This window comes from Rosa chinensis, chromosome 5, assembly GCF_002994745.2.
Source record: "Rosa chinensis cultivar Old Blush chromosome 5, RchiOBHm-V2, whole genome shotgun sequence".
NCBI lineage: Eukaryota > Viridiplantae > Streptophyta > Magnoliopsida > Rosales > Rosaceae > Rosa > Rosa chinensis.
The window spans coordinates 12,419,967-12,443,417 of record NC_037092.1 but is presented as its reverse complement, the minus strand read 5'-3'; the positions used below and the strand labels follow the sequence as shown (position 1 = coordinate 12,443,417).

The following is a 23,451-nucleotide window of genomic DNA, read 5'->3' as shown; positions in this document are numbered from 1 at the left end:
CCTAAATGGGGTCCGACCCGGCTTGAGAGGGATTAGTCCTTACCTACGGGTGGGGGATACTTTGGTTTAACCAAAAAAAAAATAATCAATTGAAAATGTGTTTTTGTTTTCCGTATTTAATATTTCAATTCGAACCATCTTGACTATTCGAGATACTATGATTTCAAATCGATGAATTTTATTTTGTTGGCAAAAAAAAAAAATGTCACCAGATAATCACAATTACAAGCTTAAACTTCCATTTTTTTAGTTTAATTATTATAATTTGGGTTAAATTTATTTTGTGATCATTCAATTTATCTTTGATCTTTTAATTCTATCGATCACATATAATCTTATACTTTTCAGTTTTAATCAAACCAAGCCAATTATCAGCACGTCAAATGACTGTTATAGTGGCAAGCCAAGTAAGACTAGTTTTCAAATGGGTGTTCTACACCTAGTGTAATTGACGTCGTTCCCTCAACAGATTTCTAGACAGTTTTTTGTCTTTTGCAAATTAATAGCACAAAGTTAATGAAGGCCAATTTATCATGCACTTAATTAGCAATAAATTGATAAAAGGCATATTTGGATTTATATTTAGAGGAGGATGGAAACATTATTTCTGTTGGATAACTGCAAAGCCTTATATCTCTGAAATTAGAATAGGGACAAAACAAACGGGTACAGATATTTTTCAGGTGGTTACCGGGTCTAGTGATGGAGAGAGTGTACCTAGGCTGTGCAGGTCATTTAGCATTCTTGGAATGCTCGGTGATTGTATCCCTCCTTGTAGCTCCCTCTAGTTGATTCTACATTCTTCTTTTTAGGGAAATAGACCGACGGCTGAGCTGGCCTATTATTGGACCATCAAGAGCCGGGTCCGGCACAATATTGGTTCAGGCTGAGCAGGGGCGGACCAGCGATACGGCTTGAAGGCGTCCGGACCCCCCTTTGATTCATGTTAATATGCCATATCGTGTATGATTAACATATGGAGTGTTTAATTCAATTGTCTGAACCACCCCTCCCTCCAATTGTCAACCCAATTATATTAACCTAATTTAACTAGGCCCACATGAGATATGGTAAACAAATAACATAGCAAACTGTTGTTTTTTTTTTTTATTGGTGAGAAATAATGAAGTCAGGGGTTAATTACTTTCTTCATTATGTTAGTGATTAGTGATTAATATATATTGATTTTTTCCTTTTTTTTGGTTATATATATTTAATTTCTTTCTTTTTGTAAGCTAGGTTAATAAAAAAAAAAATTACTGATTTGTGCATAGAGATATTAGTTTTGATACATATTTTCACTATTTTCTAAATAATAATACTATCTTAATAAAAATAAAAAGCTAGAATTATCATGTCAAAAACTTATATTCAAGTCTGGACCCCCAGGTTTCAAATCCTGGTTGTGCCCCTGAGGCTAAGTCTAGTGTTTCCATACTTGGGCTACACTTAATTGAAATGTGCCGGTCGTCTAACTCCTGTAGTATCATATATGGTCAATTGATTCTCCAGTTGAACAATGATATCTTGGCTAGCTAATGGATCTAGTTCTCCAGGGAATTTGACAGTGATCAATAAAACAAAAATAGATGGTATGGGATAGGCATAATCTTTTGGTGTACGTAATTAGGGTTGGATTTGATCTTTTGGTGAAGGTGGTGTCTCAACCAACATTAAAGATGCATCTATAAGCTATGTAATTCCAGCCCGACTAGGGCTGCTTCTGCTTTTGTACTAAATAGTACATAAGTGGTGCAAAGCCCTAAATGTCGAGAACCCTAACTTTTGAAGGTAGATCCTTTGCGCCCTAATTGACCGTTACTATGAGATTTATCTCCTCTCAACATCTTCAGAGAGTTTAGACCACGTACTGGTTCCATACAGATAGACTATCACACTCTCCCTTGATTTTGAAGACCCACCAGGTAGTAGTAAATGCTTCAACCTCTATACATGTAAGTGAATTGGAAACAGACCGGTCTAAAGTTGGTTTGGACAGTTTGACAAAATGACTTCCATCACTTTTGGTAACATTTTCATTAGATGTCGTTGTGAGCGGATTTGATGAACATTAGTTACATTATCGATACTAGAACTTACAGTTACATTTACGCGCGTGTTCAAGCAGTTGATCGACTTGATAATGATTCTATCTCATGCATGTAGGCAGCGCGCAGTTAGAAACACGAAAGAGAAAGAACGCAGCAGCTTATACATGCATAACTCATTCTCATCAAGAAGTTAAGAACACAAAACAGAAAGAAGGCAGCAGCGCGCTCTTAACTCCTCAAATTCCTCACTCCTCTTCTATGTACCAACCAACAATGGATTTGATTGCTCATCAAGAACTAAAGTAAAGAAATAAACAAATAAATAAAACCATACCCAAAAGCACAGCATGCATAATATGGTAGCCAAAATAAGAAGAAATTATCTTGATCTCTACAGATCAATTCAAGCAACTTGATTAACATCCGCAAACATTCAAACTGAAGGTCAGATAATACAGAACTTTAAAAACATTAACAACCCAGCAAACAAAATTGACTGAACATCAGGGGGAAAAGTATATCTAAATTCACAATAGTCGGGAAGTGACCAAGATGGAACCCAACAAAACCAAGCACGAGATTAGACGAAGGTCCTGGGGAACTGCAAGATTAGTCTCCATAGACGAAAGGCGGCCTGTGCAACTGCAACAAAACAAAACAAGCAGGATTAAAAGCCAACCAAATCAAGCAGGAGCAAGGAAATAAGGACCATTTAGTAAAGAGAATTATATGCATCTATATATTTGAAAAGGCAATTTTGTTCTCCAAGATTAAAAAAGGCAGAGTATATATTCACCAAATGATCACTAGAAAATGAATTTGCAAGGTAAGTCAATCAGGCTGAGAAACCATTATAGAAAAGGTTAAAAGATGACGCAACAAATTTGAATGTGGAGTAAGCCTAACTTTTAAACTCATAGGGGAATCCCCAGATAAAGTACACATTGAGCATATGAGGCAAAATAGCTAGACAACAAACACTACAAGGCCAAGTAAAAACAAGTAGAACTATAAGTTCATCAAACAATAATTACCTCGTAGTTGATCCTGGCACGATACATATATACCCTCATGCAACCATGCTACAAAGGAACAACAGAGGAAATCGATCCATAAGATAACCACTCAAACAAAAAACAATGTACATAAATCAAAAAATTGTTTTGAGTATAAAATAGTACCCTGGGGAGTAAATTGGAGATGAACCTAGCACAAAGAATGCCACTGTTATCATGAGGCCTGGTAACCTTTCCCCAAATGCAGCGGTAGTGGCTGTTGCTTTTCTTCACGTTAGCCCTGTAGAAGTAGACAATGTGCTTTCCAGTGAACGACTCAGCTTCCTTCCTGGTGTTGATTCCTACTATCCGAATCAGTGCGCTATTCCGGTACTTATGAATGATAGTTCCTCCAACATGGAGTCTGACTCGCCCTCGAGATTGGGGTCCCAGCTTCACCGCTTTCACCACACTTTCCAAATCCTCCCACATATCATGTCTTGGTGAATACACTCTCGTGAGAAATGCAGCAGTATCATTGAAATACTTATTCCCTTTATACTTAACCATCAGTTCTCTTACCCTTTTTCCAATATTGTTGTGCATCTTTATTTCCATATCCACAAGCTCCTTACGCAGCCAAGCTACTGATCTTATATTTCTAGAGAGCAACCTTGGCCCATCGGGCAGTATTGGAAAGCTCAGCAGAGACTCCAGCATTGATATAACTTCCACAATCTGATCAAGGAGGTCATCAAGAAATTCATCACGCTCGTTTTTGTTGTCCAAATTTATGAGAAGGTCTTCAACATATCCCAGACTCCCAGCTGGCATTCTTGATCTCTTAACCTGCAGGATGAATTCTTTGCGTGCGTGTTCCATAAGAACGTTGATCCTGTTATACACTACTCCAAAATATTCACTTCTCCCCGGCCATTCAAAAGCATCCACTAAGAATGGAAACAGATGCACAGTATCTCTGAACTTCTTCATCATTTCCTTTTTGTTCTCTGTGTTCATCACCACCATCATCCTTATAAGATGCTGCGAGACTTTTTCACCAACAAGAGCCGCTTGGTGTTTCATGTTCCACAATTTCCTACCCACTTCCGATTGTGGATCACACTCTCTGAGCAACTGCATGAAGCACCTCTCCTGGCCAATCAGGGGCAAACCAAACCCAATCACATTAGAGCAATCAACATACTCGGACTCATCTTCGGCAATGTAGCTCCTGCCATACATGATTGCCGCTCGGTTTAACTTCTCCAGAATCTCTATCACACCCCTCTCTGAAACCACAGAGTTGGGATTAAAAGCCAGAATCTCTGTCAAGCGTGTGGTGAAAGTCTGCTTAAACTGGTGCTTATATAGCTCCTTCCCTTGAAGTTGAACACCATCATCACCTATGTCGGCCATTATTTACTCTCCTGAAACAGAGACCCAAGAAAGAAAGAAAAACACTATTTAGTCTCTTTAAACTTGAATGACAAGTTAAATAAACTTTTCTTGGACATGAACAAAGAGTTCAGTACAAGTCCAAACGACATAAAACTTGAAGGGAATAGTTCAGTACATACTCCAAAAATTGAAGAACAAATGCTGAAATGTACAAATCAATTTACAGCAAAACTCAACTACCATACAAGTCCACCAATTGTGTATCAAAATTGAACAGAAGTCTGCACTACAAATAAAGGAAATGCATTAATTAATATACGACGATGAACATATTAAACTTGGTTTCAGAGAAACTCTGACAAAGAAAGAGGGAGATTCATACCCATTTGCCTGTACTTGCAAAAGAATAGCTCAATGCACATCAAAAATTCAAGAAAAGAAAAACTTGAATTATTAAACTAATTTTGCTTTTTTTTTTTTTTTTTATATACTAAAATGCAGACACACAAGAATCGAAAACCCGGTTAAGTTTGCTGTGATTGTATCTCAAGCAAAGCTTCACATATACACAAGTCCACCATTGAAAAATAATCTTGACGAAGAAAAACCTTGAGTGTTAAACTAAGCTACATTTCAGAAGAACAAGTACATATAAGAAATTAAACCAAACCCTTGGCTCCAGATTCATAGAAACTGAGAAAAGCGAAGAAAGAAAGATGAGAGAGAGAGCCGTACCTGGATTCCTCTGTTATTTTCTCTCCGAATTCTTGAACTGATTCTTGCTTCTCTCTGAAATTGAACCAAGTCTCCAGAAATTAAACAAGAAAAGAGGGGAAGTTCATGCAAGTCCGATTGAATATTAAGCTTAAAGCAAAGATCGTTACACGAATGCAATAAAGAATCAAGCAAGAAAGAAACTTGTAGAACAGAATTTGGTATTTCCATCAGAGAGAGAGAGAGAGAGAGAGAGAGAGAGTGATACCTAGTGAGAGTAAGAGTGGTGAGACGAAGAGAAATGTGATTTCGTTACTGGAGAATTTCCCGTTTTATAGGAAAATAGGGAGATGGAGGTTGGTTATAGCTAGCTAGCTGGAAATAACAAACTGACAAAATTGATAAGACCAACTGTCTATTCCTTACATTCTTGCTGCGTCTCTGCCTTTGCCCCTTTTTGTTTTTATGTGATGGTACTATTTCGCCGAGCCTCTCTCCGTAATTAAGAAATTGTAAACTTGTACCCCAAGTCCTAATTTTCTGCTAAAATACGTGATGATAAATTACATGCATGTCTGCATATGATTAAGACAGCCAGCTTAATTATTAATCAATATTGCTTAACCTATTGATTAATTTAATGAACTAACTAGGGGCTAGGTAGGCTGCTAATTATTCGTACTCGCATCTTGCTAATTATGAGTCTTCAGATAAATTATTCTGTAGTCCCGACTACCACGTAGCACTGTAATTGAGTAAAGACAACAAAAACGGTTACAAATTGTTTTAGATATTTTCAATAGGGGCATTACAACTGGCATGACTACCCCACTTATTTAGAAATCTTTATAGATACAAATATAAAACTCGATTACGTCACTAAATAATTAGTTAAAAATGTGCTTTTGTTTAATTGATTTTCTGTAGTTCTGTATCAAAATCGCATTTTTTTTGTTTGATCAAAGGAGAAATGATTTCATTAATTGATAGTAGTCAATTACAACTATGAGTCAAATTAATCCACTTATAGTTAATTAATAGTGGATTGTTCGATTCGATCACTTTTTCTCTCTGATGATCAATTCGATCCAACCCGTATAAGGTTAAAAAAAGAATAGCTCAATGGAGGAAACTTGCACGGTGTCAGGTGTTTTCTACTTCTATAGTTGTAGTGCCTTTTCATTTTCAATTGAACATTTTTTTTTTTGGGTTACAATTTTCAATTGAACTTCACAACCATATGTCCGTAGATCTAGCAAAGATGTGGAGAAAACAAATTAGATTGAAAAAACTGCCGGGATTAGGGGATAGTGGGTAGAGAAAGAACGTCTGAGAACTGGGCAGCGACTGTGAGTAAAAGCTAGTGAGAAAAATAAAAATTTCATTTTGGGTTTGCATAAGCTACTCTTTGAAAAGAATAAAAATGAGGAAAGTGCATTTCCAAAATTTATTAGGAGCTTCAAAGTTGTATCTTAAAAATTAATTTCCGGTGTTTTTAAAATTTAACAAGCCCAACGCGTATCATGTTAGTTTTTTTTCATATTATAGAAAACAATTATCTAAAAATGTTTCAAACGGACTCTTAATTAGTTTTTTGTTATCAATCATAATGAAATTTGTTTACGAATTGGTTACTTCTACATGCGTATATCATAGGCATGTTTACTTTTTTTTTTTTTTTTTTTGAGTAAATGAAGATTTCATTGATATTGCAGGCCAGAACGGCACTTACAATTTCTCAAAAGCTTTTCAATAATAGTCGCAGTCCTCTTCATTCTCTCAGTCATTTCTATCTCAGCAATATCAGAACCCATTATCAGCGATTTCGTCCAATGCCTTGCAAAACAATCTTCCTCTTCCCCAATCCCAGCAAATGTTCTCAACCAGCAAAACACCACTTTCCAAGATGCTTTGTTGGCTTACACTAGAAACAAGAGATTTTCGACACCCGCAACTCCAAAACCTTGGGCCATTGTGCCCGCTGCGCACGAATCCCACGTCCAAGCAACTGTGATTTGTGCAAAACAGCACAGGTTTCAGCTCCGAATCCAAAGCGGGGGCCACGACTTCGAGGCTCTTTCGTATGTATCGAATGTTCCTTTCGTGATCCTTGACTTGTTTAATCTCCGGTCCATTAACGTCAATGTCAAGGACGAGAGCGCTTGGGTCGAGTCCGGTGCTACTATCGGAGAGATTTATTCTAGAATTGCGGAGAAAAGTAACGTCCATGGGTTTCCGGCTGCTGCTTGCCCTGGTGTTGGTGGTGGTCACTTCAGCGGGGGTGGGTATGGCAACTTGATGAGAAAATATGGGCTCGCAGCAGATAACAATGTGGATGCCAAAATAGTGGATGTAAATTCTTGATAGGCAGTCAATGGGAGAAGACCTATTTTGGGCCATTAGAGCCTTAGAGGAGGTGCTACGGGAAGCTTTGGTGTCATTTTATCGTGATAGATCAAACTAGTCCGAGTTCCGAAAAAAGTGACGGTTTTCAACGTAAAAAAAACTCTGGAACAAAATGCAACAGATGTTATTTACAAGTGGCAATTTGTTGGACCGGAGCTTCCTCCGGAGATTTTCATAAGAGCAATGCCTCGAGTGAAAAAAACCACCAAGGGCACCAACACTGTGGAAGTGTCATTCATTGGTTTCTTCTTGGGACGAAGTCATAAGCTTGTTCCATTGTTAACTAAGAGGTTCCCTGAATTTGGTTTGCAAAGTAGAGATAGCATTGAAATGAGTTGGATAAACTCCACCGTATTCTGGGCTGATTTCCCACTAGGAACTCCCACTTCTGTTCTTCTTAACAGGCTAAAAAAGGCACCAGAAATGTTCTTCAAGAACAAGTCTGATTACGTGAAAGAGCCGATTCCAAAAGCAGCGATCGAAACCATGTGGCAGATGCAGCTGAAGATAGGGAAGATGGCGATGCAATGGAACCCTTATTGTGGAAGAATGAGCGAGATTTCCGAGTCGCTGACTCCATTCCCACATAGAGCAGGAAACTTTTTTATGATTTCATTACGTCACTATCTTGGCGAACGAAACGGACACAGAGAAGTACATTGACTTGTTGAGGAAGTTTTATGAATCAATGACTCCATTTGTTGTCCAAGGACCCTAAAGAGGCCTACCAGTCTTCCTTTCAAGCTGCTTGGGTTTATGGGAAAAAGTATTTCAAAAATAACTTTGATATATTGGTACGTGTGAAAACCAAGGTTGATCCTCAGATTTTTTTTTAGAAATGAGCAGAGCATTCCGCCACTTCCCCAAAAATAATGGGATTAACTATATTCAATATAGAGTGAACAAACGCCATGAAGTTCATTAGAACTTAGTTAATGAGATACAATATACACTTCTACTGGCCTTTGATGTATGGCTACTGTTTGAACCCAAAATTAACATTTTTTCCCGATAAGGGGGATTCGAAGAAAACCGGGCCAATATCCGTGGTCCAAGTATTTACTTTTTGACAAGTTCAGAAAATATTGTTTAGAGGCTAAGTAAAGCCTACTTGGAGGCCCAGTAATTTTGAAGCAAATCTGGATATTCCTTGATTTACTAGTGACTATCAAATCTTTGATAATTAATGATGACTTATTTGCTTGAATACCAACATGTGCACGAGAGGAGCCATGCGAATCTTCCCATACAATTAATATATTCACGAGCGGACGTGGCCTACGCGAATGGTTTATACAATTGCTCATGCATGGGTCAATTAAGCAAGAAATGAAGGGGTCCCACATAGCCATAATGGACGTGGAGCAGTTGGAGGAAGAGTCAATCATGCTTAATTGCAATGAGGTTTATATATATCATGTATGTATGGTGGTTCATGCATGGTGAGACAATTAAGAAATTAGCAAGGTGGCCCATCAACTATTTGCTGCCAATATATATATGCAAGGAGTTATGATGCTGAACAATCGTGCTTGCTCGCGAATATCAAGGAGGATATGTATAGAAGTTAATTATGCAAGCTGCATGGCTCAGATTACGTGGGCTATATATATATATATATATATATATATATACACACACACACACACACACACACATACATAATTGCATGCCGCGAGCTACGAAGTCTTCGCGAAGGCAATTAAGACGTGCATATCCTACTGCTCGCATGCAACGATTACATCCAGGACTCTAAGAGGCAATTAATCTTTGCTTATATTCTAGTGGTGACAAAGGATAATTATTAATTATCGCCTACGATATTATCAAAACTATTAAGAGTTTTGATTTGATTCAAGGCCAATAACCGTGGCTTAAAATATAGTATTTCATTCATATTTGGAAAGTGAATCTACGAGCAGCCTATATAGAGAGGCTAAAGACGACACAGCAGAGAACAACTCTCTCCAATTAATCTCTACGATTATCAAAGCCTCCCCGGAGCAACCTCTCTTACCGGTGACCACGTTCCAGTCCCAGTCTCCTCGAGAGCTGACTGTCAGCGCCACCAAACCAACCCGGCAACCGTGCTTCCAGTCCTAGTCTCTCCAAGAGCTGACTGTTAGTGCTACTGCCACCGATACTATCAGCGAAGCAAGGGTAACGCCCTCGCAACCCCCGCAAAGCTAAAGTCACGCTTTAGCAAAACCCGTGCTTTCTCCAACTTCCCAGTGATTGCTCTGCTTAGTCTACAACTCTAAGTATCGATTCGGTGAACGCAAGAGACCACAACCAAAGCCCTTATCCGTAAGGCAAGAAGTCATTTCTCGGAAGGCAGGAAAAGAGCCTTGTGACGAGGTTGGTGCTCTCCTCGTCCACAACGCTTGATCAAGAAGTCAGGTCAAGGGACGCCTCGAGACAGTTTGTACCACACAGGATTTTCGTGTCAAACATTTTGGCACGCCCAGTGGGACCACACTAGAGTCTTTTGTATTTACCATCATTGGGATGCTAGGGGAAAATCTTTACCAAAGGAAATTCCTAAAGTGAAAAGATGGCCAATGTTACCACCAATGGCTACACTACGACAAGAGAGGCTTTCGTTCCGAAGCCTATTCCAGAGGAAGCGACCTGCGAGGAAAAACTAGCGATCATCATGGAAAACATCGAGAACCATCGTGTGAAGATAGCAGCTGATTTTGAAAGGGAAACTGCGAAAATAGACCAGCTTATAAGCGAACTAGACCAGCGCATCGCCCAGCGTGCTGAGGATACTAAGCGACAAATTGCACAGTCAGAGAATGAGGTAGGAGCTCATGCCAGAGGTATCGTTGATGAGCAGAGTTTGCGACAAAAGCAAGCCATGGAGGCGCCATCCCGAACCAAAACAAGCAGACCTCATCGGAGTTCGCGACCTTGCGCAATCAAGAATCGACACGCGAGGAGATCGTTTCTGAGACTAACTTGCCTATAGGTGGCAATCAACCTAAGGGTCTCACTGGTGAATCACAGCCTTACACAGAGGCTGTGCATGGTGAAGGTCATCAACAAGATTGTTCTTCTGACAAGAAAATTGTCTCTGAACAGATAGCTGATTTCTCCACTGATCAAGCCAAATACGTGGCTATTGATCAGATACATGGGGGGCAAGATTCTACCCACGTTCATTCCTCTGATCATCCAGAGCGGCTTTATGAATCAACAGAATTATACAAGGGCCAAGAGGTGATTAAACGTGGTCTAGCGAATCAATTGACTATGTACAACGAAGATGGTCCACGATATGGCTTTATTCAAAAAGCTACTGACCTATATGAATCACAAGGCCAGGAAGATGACAAATGTGGCAATTATATTGGTCAAGCACAAGACCATGGCAATCAATATGGTTGTCAATTAAGAATTGTTCCCAGCCAACCTATTTGTGGCTTTCTTCACGGCACATATATTCAACAGCCAAGCTGTGGCTTTGATATATGTGGAAGATATATTCACATCCCAAATTTCGAGAATGGCCAAACTCAATATTCAAATGGCTAGCTTATCATAGTAGGATGTGAAATGGCATATCATCAGTGCAAAATAACTCTTGTTTATAATTATCAAGCTCCAAATTTCTTGTCAGAGAAATTTGTCTATGATGATACTATACAGTCCATAGAGGCGTCTCCTCAATACGATGCCTGGAAAGTGGACAGAGGCAAATAAATATTTGATATGTCTATTTTTGCAGAGGAGATCAATTCATCAAATTTTGGTGACTCTATGTATGATCTCAGTATGGAGCCAATATATGATGAGTATGATGATAATTATAGTTTAATTATTGGTTCAAAAAATCATATTCAGGAGTTCAAGTTCTTGGAAGCTCTTGATCATGAGAATTTTGACCAACAAGTGGTTAAATGCAAGAGCCAATCTGTGGCTTATTTTGAAGACACCATATTCTATGACATGGTGGTTGGCGACAAAGCCGATCTTGGAACACCATCATCTCCAAATTTGCAATTGAAGATCATACTTCGTCAACCAACAAAGATACTTGGGGGGCAATATTACTCCTACGAGCCAAATTTTTTCCAAGTTTTTTACGCGAAGTATCTTTGTTGCTTTCCTGCAAGCTCTCATAAGAGGGATTTTCGTGCAATAAATTTTGATACGTCGAAGCTTGGAGTGAAGCATAGATGGCCTCCCCCGTGGCCTTCTAGAGGTTAGCCAAACGCACTGCTGCTAGCTTCTTTATTTGCTTCTAATTTTCTGTCAATTTTCAGTTTGCATCTTTCTTTCTTTTTTTAAACAAAATAAAAAATATAAAAAATAATAATAAAAAATATAAAAAATAAAATACAAAAAGAGAGTTTATGCGTCGCGAAGGACGTGGAGACATAAGCGAGTGGCCGCGAAGGAGATGGTCGCGAGCGAGTGTTCGCGAAGGAGGCCAAGTATTAAGCGAATGCTAGCGAAGTACGTTTTCGCGAGTGCTTTTCTCGCGAGCAACGGTCGAACGCTCGCTGAATACACTTCGCCCTTTCCTCGCGAGCGAAATACAACAGGGGCGAATGTGATCTAAGGGCCAGCAAGTGGGCTCTAATGGACAATCTTCTGCCAGCCACTGTGGCAGACGTCAAGGCAGAACCTTCTTTTGACGCTAAAGTAGAATCAGTGAGAGTTTCTTCCGCCGGCGAGAAGAGGCAAAATTGAATTGCTGGAGGTTCAATTCCACCCCCAATCCAGAGTCGTCTCTCATTGCCGCTATGAAGAATTGAACCCAATCCCCCTGACCCAGTGATTGGTTGTGCTCTTTGCTGATAAAGTGACCTTCTGGAGGCTAATCAGTTGATTTTTCATCAAAAGTCTAAAAACATGAGCTATGCATATAAGGTGTTTGATGGTATGCCTGAGAGAGAGATTCAACTTCATGGGCTTCTGTGATTGCGGGGTATGCGATGCAGCACCTTGCTGGAGGTGCATTAGAGTTGTTGGGATGATGAAATTTTAGAACACGACACTCGTTTTCAATGCAGTTATGCACGGTAGCAGCTAGTTGTTACCACTGGCAAAGGTGGAATTCTGAATTGCAGCAGTGAGTGGCATGGAGCAATAGTTAGTTAATATAGTCCAACCCATGTGGCTTTTGAAGTAGTTAATCATCGAGGGACTCATCTTCGTTGTTATCAGATGCAAAGAAAAGCATATTCTCCATATGTAGCAGCAGTAGAGTGAGGTGATGTTTCCCAGAGTCGTTGGAGCATGAAAGCTTCTGCCGACATGGAAGCCTCTCATGAAGCCTGCTTTTCTTTGGCTAGGCAAATCAAGTCCCAGCATGGAAGCTAAAGAATCATATTGAGACATAGACTGCACCAATTCTTGTGGTTGAGCAGCCAGCGAAATAACCTTTCATCCCTGAAAAGTACTGCCTATGGAAGGCTTCTCCTGCTGATAGCAAAACTGGTTTAACCATTAGAAGAAAATGGTGCAGTAAGAGAAAAATCATTTCTCTAGGGTAGTTTTCCTTAGCTGGTGCTTCACAAGTGCGCCGTGGGATCTCACCGTAGTTCACCTAGCTATGTACAGGTCGGCGAAATACCTGGCTGGGCGATATCAAGTTGCATTCATACTTTGCTGCAAGACAGGCACGTATGTGCAAATTATTTCTGAAGCGGTGAACAGGTGTCATGTGCATGACTGTATTTTCTACATGAAAAAGAGTACTAGCCTGCAACATCGTTTCTTGGTCAAACTAGTGTTGACTCAAGACCTCTTCAGTCAAGACTGGGAACTTCGACTTCAAGGCCTGGGGGGCAATGTTTGAACCCAAAATTAACATTTTTCCCAATAAGGGGGATTCGAAGAAAACCGGGCCAATATCTGTGGCTCAAGTATTTATTTTTCGACAAGTTCGGAAATATTGTTTAGAGGCTAAGTAAAGCCTACTTGGAGGCCAAGTAATTTTAAAGCAAATCTGGATATTCCTTGATTTACTAGTGATTATCAAATCTTTGATAATTAGTGATGACTTATTTGCTTGAATACCAACATGTGCACGAGAGGAGCCATGCGAATCTTCCCATACAATTAATATATTCGCGAGCGGACGTGGCCTACGCGAATGGTTTATACAATTGCTCATGCATGGGTCAATTAAGCAAGAAATGAAGGGGCCCCACATAGCCATAATGGACGTGGAGCAGTTGGAGGAAGAGTCAATCATACTTAATTGCAATGAGGCTTATATATATCATGTATGTATGGTGGTTCATGCATGGTGAGACAATTAAGAAATTAGCAAGGTGGCCCATCAACTATTTGCTGCCAATATATATATGCAAGGAGTTATGGTGCTGAACAATCGTGCTTGCTCGCGAATATCAAGGAGGATATGTATACAAGTTAATTATGCAAGCTGCATGGCTCAGATTACGTGGGCTATATATATATATATATATATACACACACACACACACACACACACACCACACACACACATACATAATTGCATGCCGCGAGCTACGAAGTCTTCGCGAAGGCAATTAAGACGTGCATATCCTACAGCTCGCATCCAACGATTACATCCAGGACTCTAAGAGGCAATTAATCTTTGCCTATATTCTAGCGGCGACAGAGGATAATTATTAATTATCGCGCGCCTACGATAATATCAAAACTATTAAGAGTTTTGATTTGATTCAAGGCCAATAATTGTGGCCTAAAATATAGTATTTCATTCATATTTGGAAAGTGAATCTACGAGCAGCCTATATATAGAGGCTAAAGACGACACAGCAGAGAACAACTCTCTCCAATTAATCTCTACGATTTCAAAGCCTCCCCGGAGCAACCTCTCTTACCGGTGACCACGTTCCAGTCCCAGTCTCCTCGAGAGCCGACTGTCAGCGCCACCAAACCAACCCGGCAACCGTGCTTCCAGTCCTAGTCTCTCCAAGAGCTGACTGTTAGTGCTACTGCCACCGATACTATCAGCTAAGCAAGGGTAACGCCCTCGCAACCCCCGCAAAGCTAAAGTCACGCTTTAGCAAAACCCGTGCTTTCTCCAACTTCCCAGTGATTGCTCTGCTTAGTCTACAACTCTAAGTATCGATTCGGTGAACGCAAGAGACCACAGCCAAAGCCCTTATCCGTAAGGCAAGAAGTCATTTCTCGGAAGGCAGGAAAACAGCCTTGTGACGAGGTTGGTGATCTCCTCGTCCACAACGCTTGATCAAGAAGTCAAGTCAAGGGACGCCCCGACGACTGCACCCCACTGTGCTGGCACGCTCGCGCATTCAAAAGAGACAGTTTGTACCACACAAGATTTTCGTGTCAAACAGCTACCTCTTACTAATAAGTATAATGAGGTAATAACAGTCTACATGTATAATGATAGTACGTCGATCGACTACCAGCATGGTCAATCAGTGTGGTGACATTTAGTCCGTAAAAGTGTTAGAAAACCTCTATGTGGTGATATTACTCAATCCAGTTGATGTGCAGGTAGGCCTTGGCTTAAGTATCAGTCTATGTGCAGCGCAAAATTAATCGCTCGGCCATTCTTGGGCTTTAGACACAATCTGTGTGCTGACCATGAACTGCCTTTCCAAATTAAGAGGTTCCTGATTACAAGCATTTTTATGCGTGTAATTATATCTAAAACACTATAAATAAGTAATTCTCATATTTATTAGTATGTAATTAATCCAAATTTTATTTATTTTGTAGAAAATAAGCGGAGCTGCGGAAACGAGAGAAAAAAGTGCGAAATTAGAGCAAATTGGAGTTTCCGACAAAAGGACGAAATAGTAAAGCTTGGTCAACCGTGGTCAATGTCATCGAAGGAGTGGGATCCAATTGCTTCCGATAATATATGCGAAAATGCATGGAGACGAGTGAGAAGAAAATGGAAGAAAAAGGAGGAAAGAAAAATAGAAAAGAAGAAGAAGAAAATTGGTTTTAGTTAATCAATTATTTGATTAATCAATCAAACCTTTGATTAATCAATCAAAGTTAGCCATCATCCTTCAATCATGCACGTGCTGTGCAGCTAGTTAAGCAAAGAGAGAAAGACAAAAAAAAATAATAATAATCCTTTTCTTCTAACCAATGACACACTGCCACCTATCCCTTCTCTTATCTCATTTCTCTCCCAGCCACATGCCTTTTTGCTATCCTGATTCTATTCTCTCTCTCGGCTTACACATACCATGACCTAATATATATATATACATTCCTACAGTAGCCGCAGGGGGAATTCTCTCACACCCCATTCCCTATCCTCTTCATTCCTTCTACTCTACAGCCGCACACCACCTCCATTTTCCATCTTCTCTTCCATAACTCTCTCACCCACTCTCCCATTTCACTCACTCTTCCACATTAAATTATTGGACTCTTCTCAAATTTCATCAAGAAATATCATCAAGACCTTAATTTCATCTTGGGTAGTTAGGAGGATTCAAGCTAGCTTAGTTTTCTTTGCTTTCTAACATTGTTGAAATTAAGCAAAGCTTATCCTCTCTCTTCTCATCTATTTTAATTGTACATGGTTTTGATGTTAAATCTTGTTTTAGTTATGAGTGAGTAGTTCAATTTTGGGAGTTAGGGTTGTGAAGCCCTAACTCATCTTGTATAAATATTGATGCTTTAATTTTAATAAATGCAATTTTCATTGTATATGCTTTAAATCCTAATTTATTGGTCCTTAGAAGCATGTTTCTAGGCTTTGTCACCCTTTGAAATTATGTTGTGGGCAATTGTGATGAATAGATTGATAAATTGACACTTTGTTAATCTTGTGGCATCTAGGATTTAAGTGTGGTAACCATTAGCTAGCTTAATTATAGCTAAGCTTGCTTGGGTCTCTATTATCTTGCTCTCTAGGCCTCTAATTTTGGATATTGCGGTCTTAACCGGCGTAATGCCCAAATTAGAGAGTTGATTGTGGCCTTAACCGGCATAGTCAAAACACCGAAAGGATAATTGGTTTAGTAGCCTTAACCGGTACTAGATACGGAACTCGACACATATAGGAAATGCATGCATTTGTGAAATTGACATCGATATTTGTACAAGATGAGTTAAGGCTTCACAACCCTAACTCCCAAAATTGAACTACTCACTCATAACTAAAACAAGATTTAACATCAAAACCATGTACAATTAAAATAGATGAGAAGAGAGAGGATAAGCTTTGCTTAATTTCAACAATGTTAGAAAGCAAAGAAAACTAAGCTAGCTTGAATCCTCCTAACTACCCAAGATGAAATTAAGGTCTTGATGATCTTTCTTGATGAAATTTGAGAAGAGCCCAATAATTTAATGTGGAAGAGTGAGTGAAATGGGAGAGTGGGTGAGAGAGTTATGGAAGAGAAGATGGAAATGGAGGTGGTGTGCGGCTGTAGAGTAGAAGGAATGAAGAGGATAGGGAATGGGGTGTGAGAGAATTCCCCCTGCGGCTACTGATTAGGTCATGGTATGTGTAAGCTGAGAGAGAGAATAGAATCAGGATAGCAAAAAGGCATGTGGCTGGGAGAGAAATGAGATAAGAGCGGGGATAGGTGGCAGTGTGTCATTGGTTAGAAGAAAAGGATTTTTTTTTTGTCTTTCTCTCTTTGCTTAGCTAGCTGCACAGCACGTGCATGATTGAAGGATGATGGCTGACTTTGATTGATTAATCAAAGGTTTGATTAATTAATCAAATAATTGATTAACTAAAACCAATTTTCTTCTTCTTCTTTTCTATTTTTCTTTCCTCCTTTTTCTTCCATTTTCTTCTCACTCATCTCCATGCATTTTCGCATATATTATCGGAAGCAATTTGATCCCACTCCTTCGATGACATTGACCACGGTTGACCAAGCTTTACTATTTCGTCCTTTTGTCGGAAACTCCAATTTGCTCTAATTTCGCACTTTTTTCTCTCGTTTCCACAGCTCCGCTTATTTTCTACAAAATAAATAAAATTTGGATTAATTACATACTAATAAATATGAGGATTACTTATTTATACTGTTTTAGATATAATTACACGCATAAAAATGCTTGTAATCAGTTCCCTGAATTGATATTTGAACTTTTCTTAGTCAATTGAACATCTGCAATTTCGTAGTCAATTTATTTATTGAGAAGAACTTTCTTAGTCAATTTGCTAGCCATGAACATTTGCCTTTCCTAATGATCACATTTTGATATTCTTTATTTACTAATAAAATTATGAGAAAATGAGAAATTTTAAATACTTAATGCACACTGAGAAAGCGAGAAATTTTAAGAGTATTTCTATTGGGACCTCCAAATCTGCTCAGTTGACCTCACTCTAAAGAATTATTAAATGACATATATAACTTCTTAGATAATGACTATTAAGGATAATAATTATACTAAAAAATTATTTTATTTTATTTCTCTAGACTTTCCAATTCAATAATATTATACTGCATTCTTTATTTTTTAGGGAAATGATGGAAAATGTCACTTTAGATAGTGAAATGATAAAACGGGGACCTAGTTTCTCACTTGATAAAAAAGTCCATTGTGAATTGTTAATAATATTAATTTAGTCCTTATGAATAATGAGGTGATGTTAAAATAGATTAGTTTTAAATTTTTTTGATTCCGATTCTGCCCTTAAACCTGTTCAAAATCTCATAGCTCAAATCTTATCTCTCTCGTTACCCAAGCTCCGGTCCAACAACCAGTACGGTGAAGACAACGATGATGAGGCCGTGCCATAGAAGGCCAAGGCCGGGGAGGAGAAGAAGTCGAAGTCAAAGAAACCGAAGAAGCCTAAGGTTACCATGGCTGAGGCGGCAGCGAAGATCGAAGTGAATGATCTCTCGGCAGAGCTGATCCAACTTCTGGTGAGTTGTGTTAGTTCTGATCTGACATTTCTTTTCCGGATACGGTTTTCTGATTTGGTTTGATATTATTTTGATTTTTAGATTTGAATTTTAACTTGAATCAATTTGACTATTATTTCCAATAGCAATACTGAGGAAGATATATGGGTGATGAAGTTCGCGGACTTTTTCAGCCGGGCATTATCTGCAGTGACTTCCGCCCAGTTTCCATGGGTCAAGATGTTCAAGGAGCCAACTGTGGTGAAGATTGCCAATGTGACTTTTCGAAATTTCTATGAGAATTATGCTTTTACTTTTGCATCCGAAATCTTGTTCTTCGTGCATGGCTGATGATCTAGTTTTTTAGTTTGGTTGGTGTAATAGTTAAAAGGAATTATATCTGTCTTTAGGTTATATTTGATGCTTTTGTGAATCATTGTGCTGTATACTCATTCATATTGGTCTTAATTCTATTATCTATAGATAGTGACATTCATAAATTTTGTGGAAGAACATCATTCTAAATGTTGTTTAATCTCTTTGGTTATTCAAGTGTAATATGGAGATTATGTTGTTTAAGGCTAAACAATCATGAATGATATGTTTTGTGTTGCCTTCTATTTGGATAAATATCACCTTCTCGTAGGTCCTCTCTTATCTCTCTTGGATATTCAACCAACAAATTTAATCACCGTTTCAGGTCATTCGACTTGATGTTGGTATTCCTGGAAAGTGTTCTTTTGTATGTAGTTAGTTGCTCAAATTATATTATATAAATCCATGTTTCAGATCCAATGAGGCTTTCGTTTTGTGGAACTAAACTTCCCATGCAACAAAAAAAGGTTAGTAATATTAATTTAGTCAGTGACTTTAGATTAACAATGACTGCTTGACCAGTAACTTGAGGTTAACAATAACTTGGTCAGGGATTGACAGTGACATGGTGTGTGACTTTGCCCGTGACTTGGTCAGGGATTGACAGTAACATGTTTATAACTGTAATCTAGCCAATAACTTGGCTAATGACATAGGCTACTGTGTGGGTGTGATTTGATTTTGGTGTGGCTGTGTTTTCATTTTGGTTTGATATAGAGACATGAACAGTAACATAGCCATTTATATGGAGATAATGAATATGTGTGATGCTGTTTAGGTTGTATGCTTTACTAAAATGGAAGTGCTGCTAGTTCACATACATACTTTATAGGATTATATAATGAAACTGGTCACTGGCTAGGTCGCTAGACAAGTCATTGGCCAGAGAAGTCACTGGAAAATGCCAACTCCTTGGCAACGTGTGTTAACCTCATGTCACAGATTATGTAACTGATTATATAGCTGATCATGTAACTGACCATGTAATTGATCATGTAACTGACCATGTAACTGATCATGTAACTGACCATGTCACTTACAATGTATGTAACTGACCAAGTAATTGCACATGTAACTGATCATGATAACTGTTGTCATTGACATGGCTTGTGACTTCACTGACCAGATCACTAGCTGGCCAAGTTACTTGTTATGTAACTTGCAAACTCAATGCTAACCTTCTTATTTTAAAAATTTTCAACATAATTTAAACATCAGAAATGGCAAGACCAAGAAGAAAAGAAAGGGAAACAAGCGATGATGATGAAGACTACCGAGAGGTGTAATCAAAATATGAAGAAGATGATTGAACAATACAGAGAAAGAAGAATTCGAAGAAGAGTTTGAAATCAAAAAGAAAAAAACATGAAGAAGTAGAAGATTCAGACACAGAAGAAGACAAAAAGGTTATTTGATTTTGTAAGCTAGAGTTTACAATTGGCCAAGTCAGTGACTTGCATCCTAAACAAATTTCTAAAATTTCTTTTGTCCTTAGTACTCTTCTTTTTCTTCCTGGTTAGAACTTCTGCTTCCTCTTCACTTTCTTCCCTTTGTTTTCTTTTACCCCAGCCCATGTGTCCTATTTGTGTATCCTGTACAAAAATTTGAAAATGAGAAGACATGTTCATGACTATGATATGACCAATGACATGGCCAGTGACTTGAGGTTAACAGTGACCTGGCTAGTGACCTCACTGACTAGGGACTTGGCCCGGCCAATGACTTTACTGGCCAGTGACTTGATCAATGACTTAATTAGTGGCATTGTCAGTGACATGCAATTATTACATAATTCAAATCATTCAGCACCCAAAACCTATATTAGATTCAAAAATGATATCGTAATTAGAAAATAAGTTCGGAAATTACCATTGGAGACCGAGTTCAGCTAGATGAGTTGGCAAATACTAAATTGCACCATAGCAATCAGAGAGCAATTACAATAGCCAATTGGTTCTAAAGTTTGCAAGCAAATTGGACACTGGTGATCACAAAAGCATTTATAATAATAAGCTTCATGTCATAGTAGACCACTTTATGAAGAGTTGGTTTTGCATTTAACATATCGGTACATATCTTTGGGAAACATGCTCCAAAATGCTAATAATCACAAACAATGGATCTAAAAACGATAATTTGGATAGCACTTTACATTTACATGATAAACATCTCATGAACTAACAATCCAAACCAACATTATTAGACAAATTCAATGGTCTCCGGAAAAGAAAAAGAAGAGAGAGAGAGAGAGAGAGAGAGAGAGAGAGAGAGAGAGAGATGAAAGAGCACAAAATCCAAAGACAACTTCTTGATTAGAAAATATGGGACCACAGTAGACACTTTTGTACGCACTTACATTACAATACAATCTATCGCAATAAGCATAGATCAAGTGGACTAATTGAATAAGCATAATAAATAAACAAAAACAATAGCAAAGATCATAGCTTTTCCAATGCTCCACTTAGTGTCCAGCAAAACACATAAGCCAAAATTCACAAATTGTTCCAAAACAAAAAAAAACATTTTAATTTTCATGTGATCAGCAATCACATGCAGATCATAAACAATCAAGATCAATCGAAAACACAAAAATGAACCCCCTTTAGCTATGGGGTGTTCTCAAAGACGCTCTCATGTGCTCATGTGCAAGTCATAGTGTATGCATATATGTATGTGTGTTGATATATATGTCTATCCTAAATTGTTAATCAAGAATGAACAATACTGTGAATGATCTTCATATGTGCAATTGGCTCTTCTAATTCAATTATCCGAACTGTCAATACTCCATTAATACCTACCAGAGCTCAAATACATACTTGAATTGAATCAGTTAATCAAATACTAAATTCCAGAGAGTGATGAAATTAACTTTGAGATAGTCGAAGAGGACGTCGAAGCCAATTTGAGAGAGAGAGCTCAATTATTCCCAATTGTGGGGAGGAGGAAGTCTCTGATACTTACTTCCACCAAAACTCTCATCAAATCCGTACTGACTTCGCCGCCTGGGAGGACTCACTTCCGACGACGATCACCCACTCTCCATCACTGCCGCCGATGACGCATCTATTAGTTTGCAATTGCTGTCGCTAAGAATTCTCCTATTTTCCATCGGTCAGAACCCGAAATTGGCTTCTCTCTACGACTCTGCTCTAGTTGGGCTCTTCATTTCTCTCTCACCTCTGGCTCGCCATCTATGTTGTTCCAGTAAGATGAAGCTTACGTCCGACGACGAGGCCGTACTACAGACGTCGAGACGGTCCAGACGAGCTTCGATTTAGGGTTTGAGAGGTCGGAGCCCTGAGCTAAGATTTTAAGAGGTAAAAGCGACGATGTGAAGGGGAAGAGAGTGGGGAGAGAGCGTAGTGGCATCTTTGGTAATTAAGCTTAACTTTAGTGGCAGGTTATTAAGAGGTGACCTTATTTATCATGGGGACATTTGTGTTACCTGGATTATAATAAGACACTTCAAAATGACCTCTTTTATCATTGATCCTTTTTTTTCGTTATCTATTTTCATTTTCCAATTTCACTACATATTCATTAAAACATTTATATATATTTAATAAGAATTAACAATTCTTATCATCATATACTAGCCCCCTTAACATGTGCTCCGCACATGTCAATTGGCTTTTATTTTTTAAAATTAAAAAAGTTACAGCAATTTCTCTCCTAATTTTAGGGAAGCTTCTCCTTTTTTCATGGGAGATATTGCAAGTTTTTCAAATATGATATAGTATATTGACTATCTTATCCTCATATAGAAATAATTTATTTATTAATATTTCTATTATGTGAGGGCATATAGGTAGTTCAAAAATTTAACCATTCCCTGAAGAATTTGCTTAATTATATAAGATGTTGAACGCATATTAGTGAAGGAGAACAAAATGAAATCCTATTATGACCTAAATCTCAGTCTATCTATTATATTTGCACAAAAAAAAAAGAGCTAGCAATTAAAAATAAAACTAAAAAAAATTAAATAATTAACCATGAGGTACAAAAAATAGAGAAAATAAATCAACATTAAGAAAAATTATTACTCTTCATTATTTTTTTCCACGTCTACAAGAGAAAAAAAAAGTATATAAAAAAAATCATTCTTTTTTATTTTAAATTAATTTTTGAAGCCCAAACCTTGTGTTTGATTTTCTTTTTTATTGGATAAGAGATTTATGTAATCCGAGTAAGAAATGAATATGTAATTAATAGTTTGTTTGCAAATTATATGAGTGAGGTTATTTCAGGAACTTGAGTAAGGTTTAGTGAGTAAATTTAGTATTTCAAAATTTGATAGCAGGTGTAAAAAGTATAGGAGGTCAAGTGAAAAAATTTAAAGGTTCCAATAAAAAAACTTAAATTTTAATTACTAAAGAGGGGAATTATAGGAACTTTAAGAGTGTGTTTGGATGAAGGAAAAAATGATGGAATTTAATTGAAAGTGAGGATTTCATAATTCCTAAAAGTCAATTCCCTCGTTTGGCATTATCATATTAGAAATTTTAAATTTTCTCTGTGGAAAAAAAATAAAGGAATTCGTTATTTAAATTCCTCACTTCAATTTCCACCAAAATAGGTGTCATTTACGAATTCCTTTGCGGTATTCAATTTTTATTTCCAAAACAAGACTTTTTTCTATTTTATCTTTTTATTTGTTTTAAACTTTTT

General features: G+C 38.0%; 1 protein-coding gene and 1 pseudogene across 1 annotated transcript; one reads left to right on the top strand and one right to left on the bottom strand.

Moving 5' to 3' along the window:
- Positions 1-2,403: 2,403 nt before the first annotated feature.
- Positions 2,404-5,493, bottom strand: LOC121049574. Its single transcript, XM_040507320.1, has 5 exons — positions 5,430-5,493; positions 5,183-5,236; positions 3,233-4,476; positions 3,086-3,133; positions 2,404-2,693 (listed from the first exon to the last, which is right to left on the bottom strand). The coding sequence occupies exons 3-5, from the start codon at positions 4,463-4,465 to the stop codon at positions 2,661-2,663; spliced, it is 1,314 nt and encodes a 437-aa protein (XP_040363254.1). The 5' UTR covers positions 4,466-4,476; positions 5,183-5,236; positions 5,430-5,493; the 3' UTR covers positions 2,404-2,660.
- A 790-nt stretch (positions 5,494-6,283) lies between these two features.
- On the top strand, positions 6,284-8,440 carry LOC112203178 (annotated as a pseudogene).
- The last annotated feature ends 15,011 nt before the right edge of the window (positions 8,441-23,451 follow it).

What these genes read in the sequence shown, in the direction of transcription:
- LOC121049574 (XM_040507320.1), bottom strand. Translation starts at nt 4,465, where the DNA reads ATGGCCGACATAGGTGATGATGGTGTTCAACTTCAAGGGAAGGAGCTA. An exon ending in TCTCCAATTTACTCCCCAGG is followed by an intron (nt 3,134 to 3,232) that starts GTACTATTTTAT and finishes GTTCCTTTGTAG; the next exon opens with CATGGTTGCATGAGGGTATA. An exon ending in GTGCCAGGATCAACTACGAG is followed by an intron (nt 2,694 to 3,085) that starts GTAATTATTGTT and finishes GTTTTGTTGCAG; the next exon opens with TTGCACAGGCCGCCTTTCGT.